The sequence below is a fragment of the Peromyscus leucopus genome, chromosome 15 (assembly GCF_004664715.2).
Source record: "Peromyscus leucopus breed LL Stock chromosome 15, UCI_PerLeu_2.1, whole genome shotgun sequence".
In the NCBI taxonomy this organism is placed as follows: domain Eukaryota; kingdom Metazoa; phylum Chordata; class Mammalia; order Rodentia; family Cricetidae; genus Peromyscus; species Peromyscus leucopus.
In genome coordinates this window covers 69,092,742-69,111,483 of record NC_051076.1, presented here as the reverse complement: position 1 = coordinate 69,111,483, position 18,742 = coordinate 69,092,742, and the positions used below count along the sequence as shown (strand labels likewise).

General features: G+C 41.2%; 1 protein-coding gene and 1 non-coding gene across 8 annotated transcripts in view; one reads left to right on the top strand and one right to left on the bottom strand.

The window, feature by feature from the left end:
• Positions 1-18,742, bottom strand: part of Epb41l5 (erythrocyte membrane protein band 4.1 like 5) — a 121,399-nt gene that overhangs the window by 76,852 nt on the left and 25,805 nt on the right. For all 7 annotated transcript variants that reach the window (XM_037211482.1, XM_028879804.2, XM_028879805.2 and 4 more), the window contains 8 exons: positions 17,247-17,289; positions 14,994-15,072; positions 12,989-13,033; positions 12,522-12,574; positions 9,496-9,616; positions 9,282-9,369; positions 8,001-8,089; positions 6,924-6,993 (listed from right to left, as the gene is read on the bottom strand). In XM_037211482.1, coding sequence (XP_037067377.1) covers positions 6,924-6,993; positions 8,001-8,089; positions 9,282-9,369; positions 9,496-9,616; positions 12,522-12,574; positions 12,989-13,033; positions 14,994-15,072; positions 17,247-17,289 — 588 coding nt within the window. The remainder of the gene's footprint in view (positions 1-6,923; positions 6,994-8,000; positions 8,090-9,281; positions 9,370-9,495; positions 9,617-12,521; positions 12,575-12,988; positions 13,034-14,993; positions 15,073-17,246; positions 17,290-18,742) is intronic.
• On the top strand, positions 16,577-16,701 carry LOC114700247. The gene has a single exon (XR_003735648.1). It is a non-coding gene; the product is annotated as a small nucleolar RNA SNORA51 (small nucleolar RNA).

Genomic DNA, 18,742 nt, shown 5'->3' with positions numbered 1-18,742 from the left:
AATAAAATAAACCTTAAAAAATAAAAAAGCATCTAATTTGCTCTCTGAAACCTTTTGGGGATGGGCAAGTATGGTGCTGGCCACCTAGTCTTGTCCAATAGGTGAGTTTCAGGTTCAGTAGAGACCCTGTTCCAAAACATTAGGGTGGAGAGTAATCAGTACCCAATATCTGGCCCCATAAACACATACACACGTTCACCTCCGTGCACACTTCCATATGGGCAAGTATATACAACACTCATGAAAAGCCCAGAAGCCATTAAAAAAAAAAACATGTGCTATGATGGGTGTGGCAGCAATATGCCTTTGGTCCAAGCACTTGGGAGGCAGAGGAAGGCAAATCTCTTGGAGTTCAAAGCCAGCCTTGTCTACACAGAGAAACTCTGTCTCAGAAAATAAAACAAAAACAAACAACAACAACAACAACAAAAAAAAAACAAAACAAAAACCCCCAGACAAAACCCAACTCTTTCAGCTGTAGTGAGTGTGGTGCCATATGCTTGGAATGCCAGCACTGAGAAGGCTGAGGGAAGAAAGGGGCGTTCAGGAACAAGAATAGAGAGCAGACAGTGACCCAGAAAGGCAAACACGGTTTGTGCTCACTACAAGTGGGTATTAGCTGGAAAGTAAAGGATAATCACACTACAATCCACAGACCCAGAGAGGCTAGGTAACAAGGAGGGCTGGGGGGGACGGGGGACGGGGGACGGACACATGAATCTCCCTGGGAAGGCAAAATAGAATTGATTTTGCAGGTGGACCAGGGGCAGTCAGGATGGTAACAGGAGGGATGGGGTAGGGGTTGGAGGGAGAGAGTACTGGGAGAGATGACTGGAACTGGGGGGCATTTGGGGAGCAAGGTAGAAACCTACTGCAATGGAAACACCCTGAAATCTACGAGGAAGACCCTAACAAAGACTCCTAGTAATGATCTTTTGTTATGTCTTCTGTAACCAGGGAAGACTTCCAGTGCAGGGATTGGGACCAACCCAGGCACAAAATCTTTGACCAGTTACAATTTGTCCACCTACAAGATGTGCTAGGGTAAAGTGGTGTAGAACTTGTGGGAGTGGCCAACCAATGATCGATCCAACTTGAAACCCATGCCAGAGAGGGAGCCCACAAATGACACTGCCTGGAGGGCTAGGAACCAGAGGCTAGATAGCCCAGAGACCTGGGACAGAATCAAACCATAACTGGCGGGAAAAAAGAGATTCCTAATGTTATTCTGCTAATGATATTCTGCTCTACTTGTAGACTGGAGCCTCACATAATCATCATCAGAGTCACTTCATCAGCAATTGATGAAAACAGATGCAGAGACCACAGCCAAACATTAGCTCAGGGAATCCTGAGGAAGAGGAGGAGGAAGGATTGTAGGACCCAGAGGGGTCAAGGACACCACAAGAACATAGCCCACAGAATCAACTAACATGGGCTCAAAGGGGCTCACAGAGACTGAACTGACAATCAGGGTAGCCTGTATAAGTCTGACCTAGATCCTCTGCATGTATGTTATGATTCTTACGGGACTCCTAACAAGCAGGAATAGGGGCATCTGACTTTTTTGCACTTCTTCAGGGTTCTTTTCCTCCTACTGGTTGCTTTGTCTAGCCTTGTTATGAGAATATGTGCCTAGTGTTATTGTAACTTGTTATGCCATGTTCAGTTGATATCCCTGGGAGGCCTGCTCTCTTCTGAAGGGGAATAGGGGGAGCTGATCTGCAGGACAGGGGAGGTGTGGAAGACGGACTGGGAGGAGAGAAGGGAGGGAAAACTGGTCAGGATGTAATGTATGAGAAAAGAAAAAATGAAAAAAAAAAAAAAAAAAAAAGGGAGGGGGGCATTAGAGTATAATTTGACCCAGAGCCTTAAATACTTAATGTCTGTATTCATTTACTTTATATATAATATATATTTCAACTTCATAAAATTGAATTTAGGGTACTGTGGTAGTTTAAATGTAACTGACCACCAAAGGGAGTGGCACTATTAGGAGGTGTGGCTTTGATGGAATAGGTATTGCCTTGTTGGAAGAAGTGTGTCATGGGGAGGGTAGGCTTTGAAGTCTCTTCCTTAAGCTTTGCTCAGTATGACACTCAGTCGACTTCCTGTTCCCTGCAAGTTGTAGGAGTCTTAGCTACTACTACAGCACCACGTCTGCCTGTACACTTCCATGCTTCCTATCATGATGATACTGGACTGAACCTCTGAAACTGTAAGTGAGCCACCCCAATTAAATGTTTTCTTTATAAGAGTTGCTGTGGTCATTGTGTCTCTTCACAGCAAGAGAAACCATAACTAAGACAGGTATGCTTTAAAAAAAAAAAAGAAAGAAAAATAGAATACAGGGTCAGGGCAGCTGGAGAGATGGCTCAGAGGTTAAGAGCACTGGCTGCTCTTCTAGAAGACCCAGGTTCAATTATCATTACCCACATGGCAGCTTACAATTGTTTGTTAACTTCAGCTCCAAGTGATTCAACATCCTCATACATGCACATGTGCAGACAAAACACCAATGCATATAAAATAAAAATAAATAAATCATTTAAAAAATTGCTGGACAGTGGTGGTGCACACCTTTAATCCAAGCATTTGGGAGGCAGAGGCAGGTGGTTCTCTCAAGTTCAAGGCCAGCCTGGTCTACAGATCAAGTTCTAAGACAGCCAGGGCTACCCAGAGAAACACTATCTCAGAAAAACAAACAAACAAAACAAAACAAAGAATACTAGAAGAAAGTATAGATAGTGATCCACAAAGATATAGGTGTAGGAAATTATTTGCTAGACTGGACCCCATTAACTGAGTAATTATAGCCAACAATTGACAAAAGGGAACTCATTAAACTAAAAGCTTCTGTATAACAAAGGAAACAATCAGATGTATGAAGAGGAAGTCCAGAGTGGGAGATGGTATTTGCCAGCTACACTTCTGACAGAGAATTAGTACTCAGAATATATAAAGAATTCAAAACAAAAACAAGAACAAAGCCCACCAGATTCAAGAAATCAAGCAACCAACTAAAAGCCACCTAAAGATCTGAACAGAGTTCACAAAAGAAGAAATTAAAATGGCTAAGAAGTATTTTAAAAAGTATTCAACATCCCTAGCAATCAAGGAAATGCAAAGAAAGTCAAAGAACAAGCAGCAACAAATGACTGCAAGGATGTGGAGATGAAAACCCTTCCTACTTCACTGTTGGTGTAACTGCAAACTGATGCAGCCACTCTGGAAACCAGTTTGAAAATTCTAAAACAAAACCAACCAAACAAAAACAACTAACTAAAAATAAATCTATTACAGGATCTAACTACAGCATTCTTTGATCCATGTCCAAAGGACTTGCCCTCCTACTCCACAGATACTTGCTCAGTCATGTTCATTATCACTCGTTTACAATAGCTAGGAAGTGGAAACAACCTAAATGCCCAATGAAAATGTGGTCATATACACTGTAGAATACTATTCAGCTGTAAAAAAATAAATAAAAATGAAATTTTCGAGTAAAAAGTTGAACAAGAAAATATTATACTGAGTGAGTATCCCAGACCCAGAAAGACAACTGTTGTGTGTTCTCTCATGTTTATGGATTCTAGCACCAAGTCTTTAGAGGTTAGAGTATACAACCTGGAGTAACCACAGAAACCAGGTTAAGTAGAAAGGAACCATGGCGGGGGCAGGAGCACTAGAGAGAATAGTAACACTCTGTTGCTAGGAAGGGGAGAGAGGAGGAGGAGGGCAAATAACACAAAGGATGTTAGAAAAAGCCATCAGGAACTATTACATTGTTTTTGTAATACATACCCAGAGAAACACTATCTCAGAAAAACAAACAAACAAACAAAACAAAACAAAGAATACTAGAAGAAAGTATAGATAGTGATAAAATTAAAATTCTCTACACACACACACACACACAGTTTAAGTTAGGCCACTTGGGCTCACAATGTTCCTCTCCTCCGAAACCATATACTACCTAAAAAGAAAACCTGGTACCAGACATGAAAAACCTCCTTTCAAGTTGTTTCAAGTCAAGAGACTCTCCTACGTCAAACAATGTAGGCTATTGCTGTTACCCTTAGTGCCTTCCTGAAAAAGAAAGTAATTCTGTATTACTCTGGACACAGGACTTGGAGGAATCAACTTGGATCTGACCTGGAAGCCTCCTTTCTGAGGTCTAGCTCTCATAGTATTGGAAGGAGCCATAAACGCTGCCAGGGAAGAAAAGCAGTAAGTAGTCCTATCTGGCTATAATGCCTACAAATGACAACAATGACCAGCACAGCAAGCTATTCATTCCTAAAGGTGCAATAGTGGCACTCACATCTGGGCAGGAACCAACAGTCATTTAACTGTATGAAGGCCTGCTTACTAAAAGGAATCTGGCCTTGTAAACTCAGCCAAATACCTGCGGCTGGTGAGGCCACAGATTCTAGAGAACCTACTACAGCCACATTTGACACACCTGGTCAAAATGCGAAGATCAAACTGGCCATGGGATGCTGGACCCCAATTAATATATTTATAATAGAACACCTCCAGTTTAAAGCTCAGAGAACACTGCAGGAGGGTGAGGTATTTAAGAGCCAGAGGATCTGGACATTTGCTGATGGTGGGGCAGGGCGAAGATGATCCTAATAGCCTAGGCTACATACCAAGACACTGCCTCAACACTGAAAACCAAACAACTACCACCACCCTGCTGCTTTCTACCTCTAGTTTACAGAGAGCAAAGAACTTATTTGTGTTGTTTGCTTTTGTTTGCTGAAACAGACTCATTGTAGTTGAAACAGCCATTGAACTCCGGTTCCTTTTGCCTCTACCTCCAAAGCTCTGCCATTAGCAGTATAGACTCCATGCTCAACAAGAACACGTGACGTAAAAGAAAAAAAGAGAGCCTAGCCAAGTGGTGGTGGCGCACGCCTTTAACCCCAGCACTTGGAAGGCAGAGGCAGTCGGATCTGTAAGTTCGAGGTCAGCCTGGTCTACAGGGTGAGTTACAGGGGGAAAAAAACTTAGTTGTTTTTTTTTTTTTTTTTTTTTTTTTTTTTTTTTTTTTTTGTGTGTGTGTGTGTGTGTGTGTACGTGTGTACATGCTTGTGTGCCATGGCATAAACATGGAGGTCAGAGGATAGTTTGAGTTGGTTTTTGCCTTCCATCATGGGGGTCCCAAGGATCAAAGTCAGGTCACTAGGCTTCGAGCAAGTGCCTTTAACCACTGAGCCATCTCTTTGGCCCAAACTATGAGCTTTGGTAAGAAAGTTTGAAAATCAAACTTCACCAAGATACAAAGGTAGTTCTGTAAATTCCTAGGAACTAAGCAAAATACAAATCTAAAATACCAGTCAAAAAACAACAAAATAGAACTCGGGACCTTTGTATCTTCTGTTTTTTGTTTTATGAAACACATCTAGCTAGGGAAATGTAAACAGGGGGAATAAAATCAAAATCATCCAAAATGAAAACTACCTCACACAACAGATACAGTAGTTTGAAATACTATCAAAACAAATAAAAAATCGAGGAATGGGAGAACCAGTGGGGAGGCAAGGAGGGGCGGATTTGATGAAAACATGCATACACAGATAGGAAAGTCTCAAATACAAAATTTCTTTTTAAAAACTCACACATAAAACTGTTACCATATCAACAATTCACTTATTGTATCATAAAGTTCTTTCATATCAATTCTGTTTTTTTCGGTTATGTATCATTTTTATGCATGAAATGATGTCATGAGCTAAGTGTCTATTCTGCAGCCTTGCCAAGATCGTGTAATCCTATATTACCACTAATCAACAACACTATTAAAAGAACTTCTCCACTAGGCAATCCGCTGCACTCAAACTCCCCCAAGAATATGGATGTTTCTCTTTCATTCCATGAAGTAAAAACCATCACACTATATCAGCCACAAAAATTCCTTTTCTGTTTGATAAATGAACAGGTTTAGTTGTAACAAGAAAAGATAATCAAAAGTGCACTGATTAAAAAGCAATGCTTCCCATTAACCGATTTTCTGATAAACTATCATTTCACTTATCTAAGACCAAAAAACTCAGAGACGGTTTTATAAAAGTGACCTGTCTAATGCCCATATTAAAAAATTTAAAAAAGTATAGCCATCTAGGGCCTCACCTTAAGCTATAGTCTTACTCTTTTGGCTAGTTACTATATTTAATCAGGTCTACATATATCCTCAATAACTACAGAGAAATGGAAGAAGGTTACTATTACAATACAATATACTACTTATCTGGTCTCCAACTTAAAACAGTAAGAATCTATAAAATCTAATATCCGCAAAACTTCAGAAAAAGTGATACAACTTGACTGTTGCCTACTGCTTATCACATCTATAAATACAACCAAAAAGTCAATTAAAAGCTGAATGGGAACATGAAAATATGCCTGAATATGATAAAAGCTAAGATAAATACATAAAAATCATCTTTAAATGGGAACCACACTGAAATTATATTAAAAAATTGACAAAAAAACTCAAATCACATTTTATTGTAAAAAATAATCACCAGGTGGATTTTTTTGTTTGTTTCTTTGAGACAAGGTCTCACTGGCCAGCATTATACAGACCAGGCTGGCCGAGAGATTCACCTGTCCCTGCCTCCAAAGCGTTCCGATAAAAGGCAACTGCTTGTTCTTTTAACTCTTATCAGGAATTAAGGAATCAAGTCACTTAAATGTAACCTTTGTACACTACAGATACATGATCAACAAGAAATAACAGATGATAAGCTTTTATATTATCTTTAAGATTAATGGCACAAAAGTACATTTTTAGGATGGTCTGACCTGAATGAGGAACTTACTTCAAAGTATATGCTGAGTTTTTGTTCTATGAGGTACATCCCCATTTCTTACCAAGCAACTACTATTATTAAGTAATATAGTACAATTCCTACCTGATCATCATCTTCCACAACCACTAGAGTTAGTTTATTCTTCTTAAAATCCAATCTGGTTATCTTGGGCCTGTAATAATATGAGATCAACAGGCATATTAGGGGAACATCCTTTCCTATATCAAAGATGTCTCCTTATCTCCAAACACAGGTAAGAAGGTTAAGGCAGCCAGCACTGCCCGTCAAAGTCTCTAAAGGGAAGGCAAACATATACTTCAAAAGCAACCAACTAACAAACTGATGGTGCCCATATGTCAGACATTAAAAATATGAAGGAAACGAGAAATACATGTATTTTGCACACCCCTAATGTGGCACAATGAATTCTGTAGCCCTAAAGAAAATTTTCAGGGCTAAACAGCACAGGTATTAAATATAACAACAAGTCATTAAGTGTTTTTAAAGGGTATAAAAGAAAACATTACTGATTAGGGTCTCCTACTCTATTTTTATCAGTAACACCTGGATGTGAATTTGAGTTTGGGTAGGAAGGCTGAAGCCAACAGTCTTGGCATGTCACAAGAGCCATGTGTCACATGGGCCATCTTTAGCTCCTGTCTGTAACATATGCCTAAATGCTGCATTCGTTCTAACAAAAATGTAATAATGCAAACAGTTGCCCATTCTACGCTTCAGAGTCATGAAATCTGTGCACCATCTCTAAGTGCGGAAACAGAAGCTGGGAAACAGGGGGAGTCAAGCTTGACAGCAGGAGGAACAGAAGCACCAGCATCTCCCTCCTCTTTCTGTTGCAGATAGGGCGGCCTTGGGAAATCCCAACAGTGAGAACCACATGGTGGGGTCACCGTGGGAAAGAACATTTCAAAAGTACACAAACGCAAGATAAGCACACTGAGACACACACTGACACTTTTGACACCACTGGTTGGTTCACAGAGCTAGAGGACTCTGAACGTCTCTGTCTCTGCGAGAGAGACTGCAGAGAAATACCAGAATAGCAAACAACTTCACCTGCAAACTTCTCATGATTCGATTGCCAAACATTTTCATTCATTAACAGCATAAACGCCTTTGCTCATTAAACACCAGAGTACCTCTGATATTCACACTGCTTACCAGAAAAACAAGCCGATTTTGGTTTCTCCTTCAAAAACAAGGACTCCAGTGGGAGTTAGTCCCAAGCTATAGTCATTCCCATCTCTAGCCTAGTTTAAGAAGAGAATATAAAGTGCATTATATTTGTACACAAGAAACAGATTTCAAGTTTTCACACAACTGGTTCTTTTTTGCAATTAAATAGTATATATAGGCTAATATTTATATTCAAGATGTTTCCAGCAAATAATTCTCTTCAAGCTACAAAGTATTAATCTTGCTTCCAGAACTATTTCTGTAGCAAAGTCTACTCAATAGTAAGCTTCAGTGATACAAAATAGTAAATAAGAAAAAGTGACCTAAATGCTAGTAAAAATAGTTTCTCAGCTTAAAAATCAACATCTTACAAGCATCCGTGTACATTTCTAGAATTTTAGTTTTCTGTCTTTCATAATGAATTTTTCTATAGATTTGAGTCTTTTGTTTTGTTGTGGTTTTCAGTTTTTTGAGACAGGGTCTTTCTCTACACATCCCTGGCTGTCCTAGAACTTGCTCTGTAGACCAGGCTGGCCTTGAACTCAGTGAGATCCACCTGCCTCTGCATTCCAGTGCTGGGATCAAAGGTGTGAGCCACCACACCCAGCTTATTCTAGTCTTTCAATATCTAATTTCAATATCTAATCTCAACCACTTCCTCTACCTATCAGACATCAAAAATACTCAGAGGCATTTTATACAAACTCCGTGCCTTCTTTCATACTACAAAATTCATAGTTGCATTAAAAAACACAAATGAGCCAGGCAGTGGAGGCAAAGGGATAGGGCAGCCTTGGAAAATCCTAACAGTGAGAACCACATGGTGGGGTCACCGTGGAAAGAATATTTCAAAAGTACACAAATGTAAGATAAGCACATTTATCACTGTGAGTTCAAGGTTAGCCTGGTCTACAGAGCGAGTTCCAGGACAGCTAGGGCTGTTACAGAAAAACCCTGTCTTGGAAAAAAAAAAAAAAAAAAAGAATAAAAATTGCAAAGAATGAATCAATTTTTTAAAAAGGACTTATTTTTTATTATTTTTAAATTATGTGTATGGACACATTGAGTACAAACACCTGCTGGGTCCAGAAGAGAGGCATCAGATCGCCTGGAGACACAGTTATAGGTATTTGTGTGTACCTTGACACAGATGCTGGGAACCAACCTCAGGACTTGTACAAGAACAGCACTTGCTCCTAACTGCTGAGCCATCCCTCTAGTCCCAGGAATACATTTTTAATAACGGCACCACAAAACAGAGCTTACCTTGACCACATGCATATCAACTCCATACATTTCTAGCCATTTGGCTTTATTCAGATAATTGGTCTCAGCTTGTGCTGGTGTCTGACCTCTGAAATTTAAAATAGAGTAATTATAAGTCTAAAGTGATTTTTAGTGAAAAATAGAAACAAAAGAAAATAAATACAAAATAATGGCGGTGGTGATTTTTAAAAAATGTGATCAAATTATGAGTTACCTGTATTCCTTCCATTTCTCAAAAATAGCCAGTTCCATCTCTTCAGTCTGAATGGGCACAAACCTGAACTCAGAGACAAGTTCAGGACTGTGTTCAGCCAGATCATAGTCGCCAAGTTCAGCTACAAATACAAGTTAACAAAGTTAGGCTGTGTTAATAATACTAAGAAAATCCCAGATGGGCAGTGGTGGAGCACACCTTAAACCAGCACTCGGGAAGCAGAGGCAGGTGGATCTCTGTGAGTTAGAGGCCAGCCTGGTCTACAGAGCGAGTTCCAGGACAGCCAGGACTACACAGGGAAAACCTGTAAGAAAATCCTTTTTAAAAAACATGTTTTGCAAATAAAGATGAAGAGGATTAGTAACATTCTTTCTTAAGCTACCAGCCACTCACCATGCCTGGACCATGCCCCAGTAAGCCTGGTCTAGTGCTAGGACTTGGGCTGCACACAAACGCAGTGGTTTCAATGAGAATGGGCGCCCACGGGCTCATATATCCGAATGCTTGGGCCAACGCTGGCGGAAAGGATTGGGCGGTGGCCTTCTTGGAGGTATGTTAGTTGGGGTGGGCTTTGAGGGCTGAAACTCCCATGCCATTCCCAGTTACCCTCTTTCTGCCTCATACTTGGGATTAGATGTGAGGTCTCTGCTAGCGCTCCAACGCCATGCCTGCCTGCCTGTTGTCCTGCTCCCTGCCATGATAGTCAAGGAATCTAATCTTCTGGAACTCTGAGTGCCAAATTAAATGCTTCCTTTATAAGCTGCCTTGGTAATGATATTTTGTCATAGCAATAGAAGAAGAGTAAGACAACATAAATCACATTTGTTGGTGGCATATTTTTAATTACACCTTTCTCCTCATTTATTCATATACTAATACTTAGCTTTTGAAAATAAATTCCTGTATTTCCACAGAGGAAAAATACATCTTTGACCTTATAATTCTTAAGGCAATCAGATGCCAGCTATAAAAATCAACCCAAGATGCACAGTATATAGCATCATATTATGAGATACAATACTTGCCTGGAATGCAAAATCATTAATACTAAAAAAAAATTTTTTTTTGAAAAAAAAATACAAGGAGAAATTATTTTACCATAATGAATAATAATGGTAACCACTCAGTTGGAGTTCCTATCCCCTTGAGACTAATGTTTTGAGTACTAGTGAGTCAAATGTGTTAAAATAAAATATATACATATATATATACACACATATATGTATACATACATACATATATATGTATGTATGTATTTATTTATATAAATAAATAAATCCTGTGTGTGTGTGTGTGTGTGTGTGTGTGTGTAATTAAGTGTTTAAGGGCACATACTTCTGCCTGCTGTGGTGATATATTGTTTGTAATCTAAGAAATAAAGCTTGCCTGAAGATCAGAGGACAGAGCCCAGCCATGGAGTTAGCCACAGAGGTCAGGCAGTGGTGGCACACACCCTTAATTCCAGCACTAGGGAGGTGGAGACAGGAAATGATATGGCTGGCCGGAGAGAGAAATATAAGGCAGGAGGAGACAGGAGCTCAGTCTTTCAAACTGAGGAGTTGGTGAGGTGAGAGGCTGGCTACTCTGCTTCTCGGATCTTTCCGCTTTCACCCTAATGTCTGGCTCAGGGTTTTTATTAAGACCATTTAGGAGTCATGCAACAGCCTGTGCATGCAGAGGCCAGAAGAGGACGGCAGGTGTCTCCTGCATTGCTCCTGACTCGCTGCCTTAAACCCATTGTCCCACCATTGTGAATGGCTGTCAGGTTCTTGCATCGGCCTGTCTCAGCTCCAAAATTCTAGGAGCTTTTACCAGATCTTTATATGGGTGCCAGGGACTGGTATCTCTATGTGCAGATCAAGACCTCTCATTCACCATTCAAGTCATCCCCCCAGTCCCATACAAACCCCATTTTAAAGCATGTACTTGGGCTGGCAGGAGGGACAAACAATGCAGACAGCATTTTCAAACTAATGCCTCCCCTTCATTATGCAGATAGAAAACAAGTTTTAATTTGGAGACAGATAAGAACAGTGAAAAAAAAATATAAAAAAAGCAAAGGTACTAGGTTTACTATAAAACATGCAAATTTAGTTTTGTTATCTACACAGTGACAAATACTACTGATCTTAGAACAAAAGTACCACGAAGAAGGCAAAAACCTAAAGTCCTGAGCATTGTTAAATATAACTCTAATTACAGTGTATACAGAGATATTCCAGAAAAATGTTTCCTTTCAATGGGTGAACAAGGGCTGGAATTATAGTTTTCCTTTAAAATGTCAACTTTAGGAGACATTTAGTATTTAAGGAGAAAATACTTAAATAGAAGTATTTGGGTAAGTTTCCCAGTAACCTCATTTATTAAAAAACACCTCAAAGTGACCAGCAGGCTCTTTTAACTGTGCACTGGCCTGCTCTTGTTTCGGTGTGCTCTGACTCCTCATGAACTCATTTTCAGAGTGAAGTTCAAGCCATGAACAGCCACGATAAGTTACTCTCATGCCGCTGCAGTCTCTCTGTGAAAACAGCCAGCTCAGGGTCCACCCTGAACATGTGTTCCGTTACCAGGCAGGCTGCAAACTGCCTCACAGTACTACCGATGGGAAGAGAGCAGGAGCTGGTCAGTCGGGAACACTGGCTGCTCCCCAGAGGACCTGGGTCTGACTCCCAGCACCCACACGGCAGCTCACAACTGCCTGTAATTCTAGTTTCAGGGGATCTGACACCCTCACACAGATATGAAGGCAAAACCACCAATGCATAACATAAAAATAAATAAATAAATTTTTAAAAAATTTAAAAGAGAATTAAAAGAGCAAAGAATTGCGAAGGGAAGGCAGTAAAAACAGTAACTTTTTAAAGAAGTCTTTTAAATCAAAGCAGATGTCAAGAGTTGGACATGGCACAATTTTACACAAACACAAGTGTTGTCTTCTCTAGCCTGCTGTCTGATGTTATTTTATTCCTTAGACAGGCATCACACAAAAGCATTATGCTCCAGTCTTAAGCACAGGAACTACTTACCTTGCAGATTATAAGCTGCCAACTGAACGGCTGTATCAAAAGGACACTCTAATCTGAGATCAAAATACAAATTGGCTGAGTCAATTCCATAATCTTTAAGATAAATAATAATATACATTGCACCTTGACAATTTGCTTTACACAACTCTAGACTTATGTGTGTATATATATGTAAGTACACTTGCCTGAGTGTGAGCATGTGGAGGCCCGAGGGCCATGTCCAGAACCATCCTCTGCTCCTTCCCACCTTACTATTTTGGCTCCGGTGGCTGGCCAGCGACGAGCCCCAGCACTGGGGTTACACACGCCACCATGCTCTTGGGTTTGACATGGGTGCTGGGGTGCAGATTCAGGTCCTATACTTACTGAGCTATTATCTCCCCAGCCTTGCAGTGAACTTATTCTCTAAGTTACTTTTCTACTACTCGAAAATTCTGAAGTTATGTACTGAATAATTTAATACTCACTTCCCACTGAGAATATCTTGTTTTAACTGCAGAACAAATAAATACCTAAGGAAAATAAAAGACACAAAATAACTAAATAGAACAATTTAATATGGAAAAAAAAATGATATCATTTTAACTTGAGAATACCCTTTTCTTTTTTTAAGACAGGATTTCACCCATGCAGCCTGGATGGCCAGAACTCAGAGATCCCCCATGCCTTTGCCTCCCAAGTGTTGGAATTAAAGGTGTGCACAACCACACCCTGAGAGAACATTTTTAATTACAGAATTTTACCACAAGAAAATATGTAAGGAAAAACAACAAGAAAAGAGCTCTGAGAGGTGGAAGAAAACACAGCTGAAAGTAAGAGAGAGAGAAAAACAACAAGAAAAGAGCTCTGAGAGGTGGAAGAAAACACAGCTGAAAGTAAGAGAGAGAGAAGAGCAGGCCAGAGTGTAGCGGAGCAGAGTAACTGCAGAGAAAATGTCAGAAGATCCATCCTGACTTTATACATGTAAAGGAGCCCTGTGTCCATCCTGACTTTATACATGTAAAGGAGCCCTGTGACCCATCCTGACTTTATACATGTAAAGGAGCCCTGTGACCCATCCTGACTTTATACATGTAAAGGAGCCCTGTGACCATTCCTGACTTTATACATGTAAAGGAGCCCTGTGACCAGTCCTGACTTTATACATGTAAAGGAGCCCTGTGACCATTCCTGACTTTATACATGTAAAGGAGCCCTGTGACCCATCCTGACTTTATACATGTAAAGGAGCCCTGTGACCATCCTGACTTTATACATGTAAACGAGCCCTGTGACCCATCCTGACTTTATACATGTAAAGGAGCCCTGTGACCCATCCTGACTTTATACATGTAAAGGAGCCCTGTGACCCATCCTGACTTTATACATGTAAAGGAGCCCTGTGACCCATCCTGACTTTATACATGTAAACGAGCCCTGTGACCCATCCTGACTTTATACATGTAAAGGAGCCCTGTGACCCATCCTGACTTTATACATGTAAACGAGCCCTGTGACCCATCCTGACTTTATACATGTAAACGAGCCCTGTGACCCATCCTGACTTTATACATGTAAAGGAGCCCTGTGACCCATCCTGACTTTATACATGTAAAGGAGCCTTGAGACCCATCCTAACTTTATACATGTAAACGAGACCTGTGACCAGTCCTAACTTTATACATGTAAAGGAGCCCTGTGACCATCCTAACTTTATACATGTAAATGAGCCTTGTGACCCATCCTGACTTTGACAATACACTCACTTTTACATGAAAGATGTAAGGCTAACAGCAACTCACTGCCCGGGAATTCAAAAGGAAATCTTTCCAAAGGTATTCTAACAACTCAGCCTCATCACCCTAACAAGGACTGAGTACAAGAAGCAATTCGGATGCCATACGGAGGCAGGGTAAAATAAGGAAATGGATACAACTTGAAGCTTTATTCAGAATTACTCAAATCAGGATCTAATATTATCACTACTCAATGGCACTTATAAGTAAAAAAGTCAGGAGCCAACCTACATGAAGTTGCTAACAAAAGACAGATCATAGTGGATGTTAATAAGTATAAGATTGTAATTTGTCAAAACATTACCAGTTCTGTTTAAAATCTAGGAACTGACTCACCAGTCACATCTACTGGATGCATGAAAATCAACTCTTTTTTTTTGTTTGTTTGTAAAAGAATCATACACTTTATTTTAGTTATTTTAATATTTTGAGACAAGGTCTATCTCACACTGTAGCTCAGGCTAGCCTGAAACTCACTATGGGGCCCAGGCTGGCCTTGAATCCACAGTAATCCTCCTGCCTTAGTTTCCTGAGTGCTGAGATTATAGGCATGAGCTATTTTACCTGACTAGAATCTGACATTTTAAACATCTTGTTCTAGAATTAAAAACTCACCTAAGACCTTATTGCTAGGCTGAGGAATCCCAGGAGTGGCCTTCTAAGTCTTAACCCTGACCCAACCTTAGTGTAGGCTTACCGGGTCAGCTCCTCCCGAAGATTGTTTGGTTCCGAGGAATAGAACTTAACTCGAAGATGAAGACAATAAGGAGAGCCAACTGCCGTTAAAAAAGAAAAGAGCTTTCGTTTGTAATGATTTACTAAGAGCTGTCAGTCGGCAAATTTGCTGACAATTACTGAAGTATGAAAGAAAAGAACAGATTATTGTAGCATTATTTCAAATAGAACATGGGCAGAAGTGTGACACAAAGTTTTCAAGTGTACCGGCCACAGCACAGCATCATCACATTCATCCCTCACCTCAGGACAGGGAGCCCGACATTAATTCTAACAGTTCGGGGTCAAATGCATCATCTTAAGGGCACAATCAAGCAACCTGGAAAACCTGAGCTACACTTTTAGCGAATGCGATGTCATTTAGGAATGCGATGTCAGTAACTGCTCAAGGCCAGGCACCCGCACTTTCACACCCAGTCCAGTGCACTCACTCACTGTGTGTTCTCAGCAACCCTGTCCCAGGACTTCATAAGGACAAGAGTTAAACTGCCCTGAAATCTGACACGACAGGGACAAGCCAGGCGTGGGGACTGGACACTGGCATTTTCAAGTTCTGCCCAGTTAAGAATACTCCATTTTATGTGGGTTACTTCATTTCATTATTTTTAAGTTTTAATTTGATGTACACTGGTGTTTTGCCTACAAATGAAAGTCTGTGTGAGACTGTCAGATCTTGGAGATACAGTTGTGAGCTGCCATGTGGGTACTGGGATTTGAACCTGGGTCCTCTGGAAGAACAGTTAGTGCTCTTAACCACTGAGCCATCTCTCCAGCCCCATCATTTCATTATTTTTAAGATTTAGTTTTAATTATGTGCATGTAGGGGTGGTGGGGTATTATGTACATGTGTGGATGCAAGCGTCCACAGAATCCAGAAGAAAGTGTCGGATCCCCTGCAGTTGGAGCTACAAGCAATTGTGAGGCACTGATGCAGGTGCTGGGAACTGAGTGAGGGTCCTCTACAGGACCAGTGTGTGCTCTCAACCACTGAGCCATCTCCTCAGCACTGGTTCCTCCTCCTCCTCCTCCCTCCTCCTCCTCCTCCTCCACCTCCTCCTCCGCCTCTTCCACCTCCCTTCTCCCTCTCTCTTACCCTCTCCTTCTTCTTTTGTTTGTTTTTTTTCCTTTTTGGGGGAGGTTTTTTTGAGACAGGGTTTCTCTGTGTAGCTTTGGAGCCTGTCCTGGATCTCGCTCTGTAGCCCAGGCTGGCCTCAAACTCACAGAGATCTGCCTGCCTCTGTTACCAGAGTGCTGGGATAAAGGCATGCGCCACCATTGCCCAACTTCATTATTCTTCTTTTAAAAGAAACGTAAGTAAAGGCTGGAAAGATGGCTCAGTTGTTGCTCTTGGAAAGGACCTGGCTTTGATTCCCAGCACCCGTGTGGTTCACAATTGTCTGTAATTCCAGTTTCCAGGGATCCAATGACCTTTTGTGACCTATGAGGGCACTAGGCACACACATGGTTCACATACATGCATGCAGGCACAACACTCTTACACCCAAAATAAATGATTTTTGAGGAAAACTTTGAAAAAGAATGACAAGTCTCTAGTGCTTGCCCTAGGCTGTTAGCTGACTGCACAGACAGGGAGACGGAGTATATCTACCACACATTTCTTAGCCTAGGCCACCGTGCATAGTCTGTATCATGAAACTCTGGAAAGACAAGGGAAAAAAATGGATGCAGCCTTAAGGTCTTGAAACATCTTCTAGAGGCAGGCAGAACCTCCGAAAACAAAAACAGTCAAACAAAAAAAGAGTGGGGAAGCCCAACAAAATATCAACCTAAGTAATTACCTAAAGAGATGTTAGGTATTTCATAAGAATGCAATCCAATCTGTAAGGTGCAAATATTCCTCCTATAAGCTCAAGTTACAAGACTCTTGAGTCTAGATTACTGTTAACCCTCTATAAACTGGGCACTGACGAGGGACATAACAAAGGAACAAGGCTTAGAAAGCAGACATGGGTCAGGCACCGCAGAACACCAGCATTCCTAGCACTGAGGAGGCCAGGAAGGCTTCTGAGCTGCAGGCCAACCTAAGCCGTACCTTGTATCTTGAGACTGACTGACATAAACCCCAGCCCACCCTGCAAAAGCAGATGGCAAAGAAACTCATAGGAAACATGATTTTTTAATGTCCTTACTATTAAGAATTAGTGTTTCTGATATATTTGATTTGCACTATTTCACAAATGATTTCAACACTTACTTTTTACTTGCTTTTTAATGCTTTTCGTACTGTCCAACCAATGCTGCAAAAGGAAAAATAAAGTTGAGTACTTATGCAAGTGGCAGAATTTAATGTTTAACAAGAGTTATTGCTTATTACAACTTTGTTGACAACCATTATGCAGTATTTCACAAAGGAAAAAGCAGAGGGCCTGAATTCTTTCAAATTCTCTTTCAAGGTGGCTCTTCTTCCCCCGCCTCCCCCCTCGAGACAGAGTTTCTCTGTATAGCTTTGGTGTCTGTCCTGAATCTGTCTCTGTAGACCAGGCTGGCCTCGAACTCACGGAGATCCTCCTGGCTCTGCCTCCCAAGTGCTGAGATTAAAGGCATGTGCCACCACCACTCAGCTCAAGGTGGCTCTTATGGCTTTGTTATACCTGAAGTTCCCAATAACTGGCTCTCCTGAAACCGTTAAACCAGAGAGAAGAGGCTGGAGAGCGCTCCGCTCGCTTGAGAGCACTTACCAGCACCGCTATAATAAGTGCATGAGCGAAACTTGAGAGAAAAATCCCATTCCTTTACAAGATTCACTGGCAGAACCAAACACTGAGCAGAGGAATGCTATCTGAATTTTTGCAAAACAGTGACTATTCAGTACTCGTTGAAGGAGCCTGCGGGCTTAAAAATGAGACTCACCCCAAATGTCTATCAAACAAGCAGTCGTTGTCCCTCTGCCTTATAAAAATGTTTACACTTGGGCTGGGCATGGTGGCACACACCTTTAGTCCCCACACTCGGGAGGGAGGCAGAGGCAGTGGATCTCTGTGAGTTCAAAGCCAGCCTGGTACAGAGTGCGTTCCAGGACAGCTAGGGCTGTAACACAGAGAAACCCTGTCTCAAAAAACCAAAATAAATAATTTTAGGAATGTTTACACTTGACAAGCAGTTCTGCTTTCAATAGTAACAGTCTCGTGTGTGTGTGTGTGTGTGTGTGTGTGTGTGTGTGTGTGTGTGTGCTGTTTTATTGTGTGCTACATAGCAAGTCTACATAAAATAGTTAAGCCTTGTCAAAAACAAATCCATGAAAATAAAGAGAAGTTGATGCTAAGGATGACAAGTAGAAGATTGTATATTATGGCATGTGTTATAGAGAAACTTTTGTACAGATTCAAATTTAGTTCTCTTGAATATCCACTGGTTCCTGAAAAGTGGTTTGAAGACCCTCAGGATACATGACTACACAAGGAGCAGACTTTCTGGGTCTGCAGGGATTTGAACTTGAAGACACTGCAGTCAGCAGAGGGTCCTGTTGATCAGTCTGCACCACAACTGTTTGAAGCCGGCAGCTGCCTGAGACTCCTTTCCACGGTGGAGACCAGGCTGCTGAACCACCTTCTTCATGGTGGCCACACTAGAAGACCCAACATGGCCATGCTCAGGACAGCCGTGCTGCCCAGTCAGGCCGAGTGAGCCAGTAACAGCCTTTTCGTTTCTGTAGCCTCTGCACTGGAAATGCTCCTAACAGGAACAAACCTG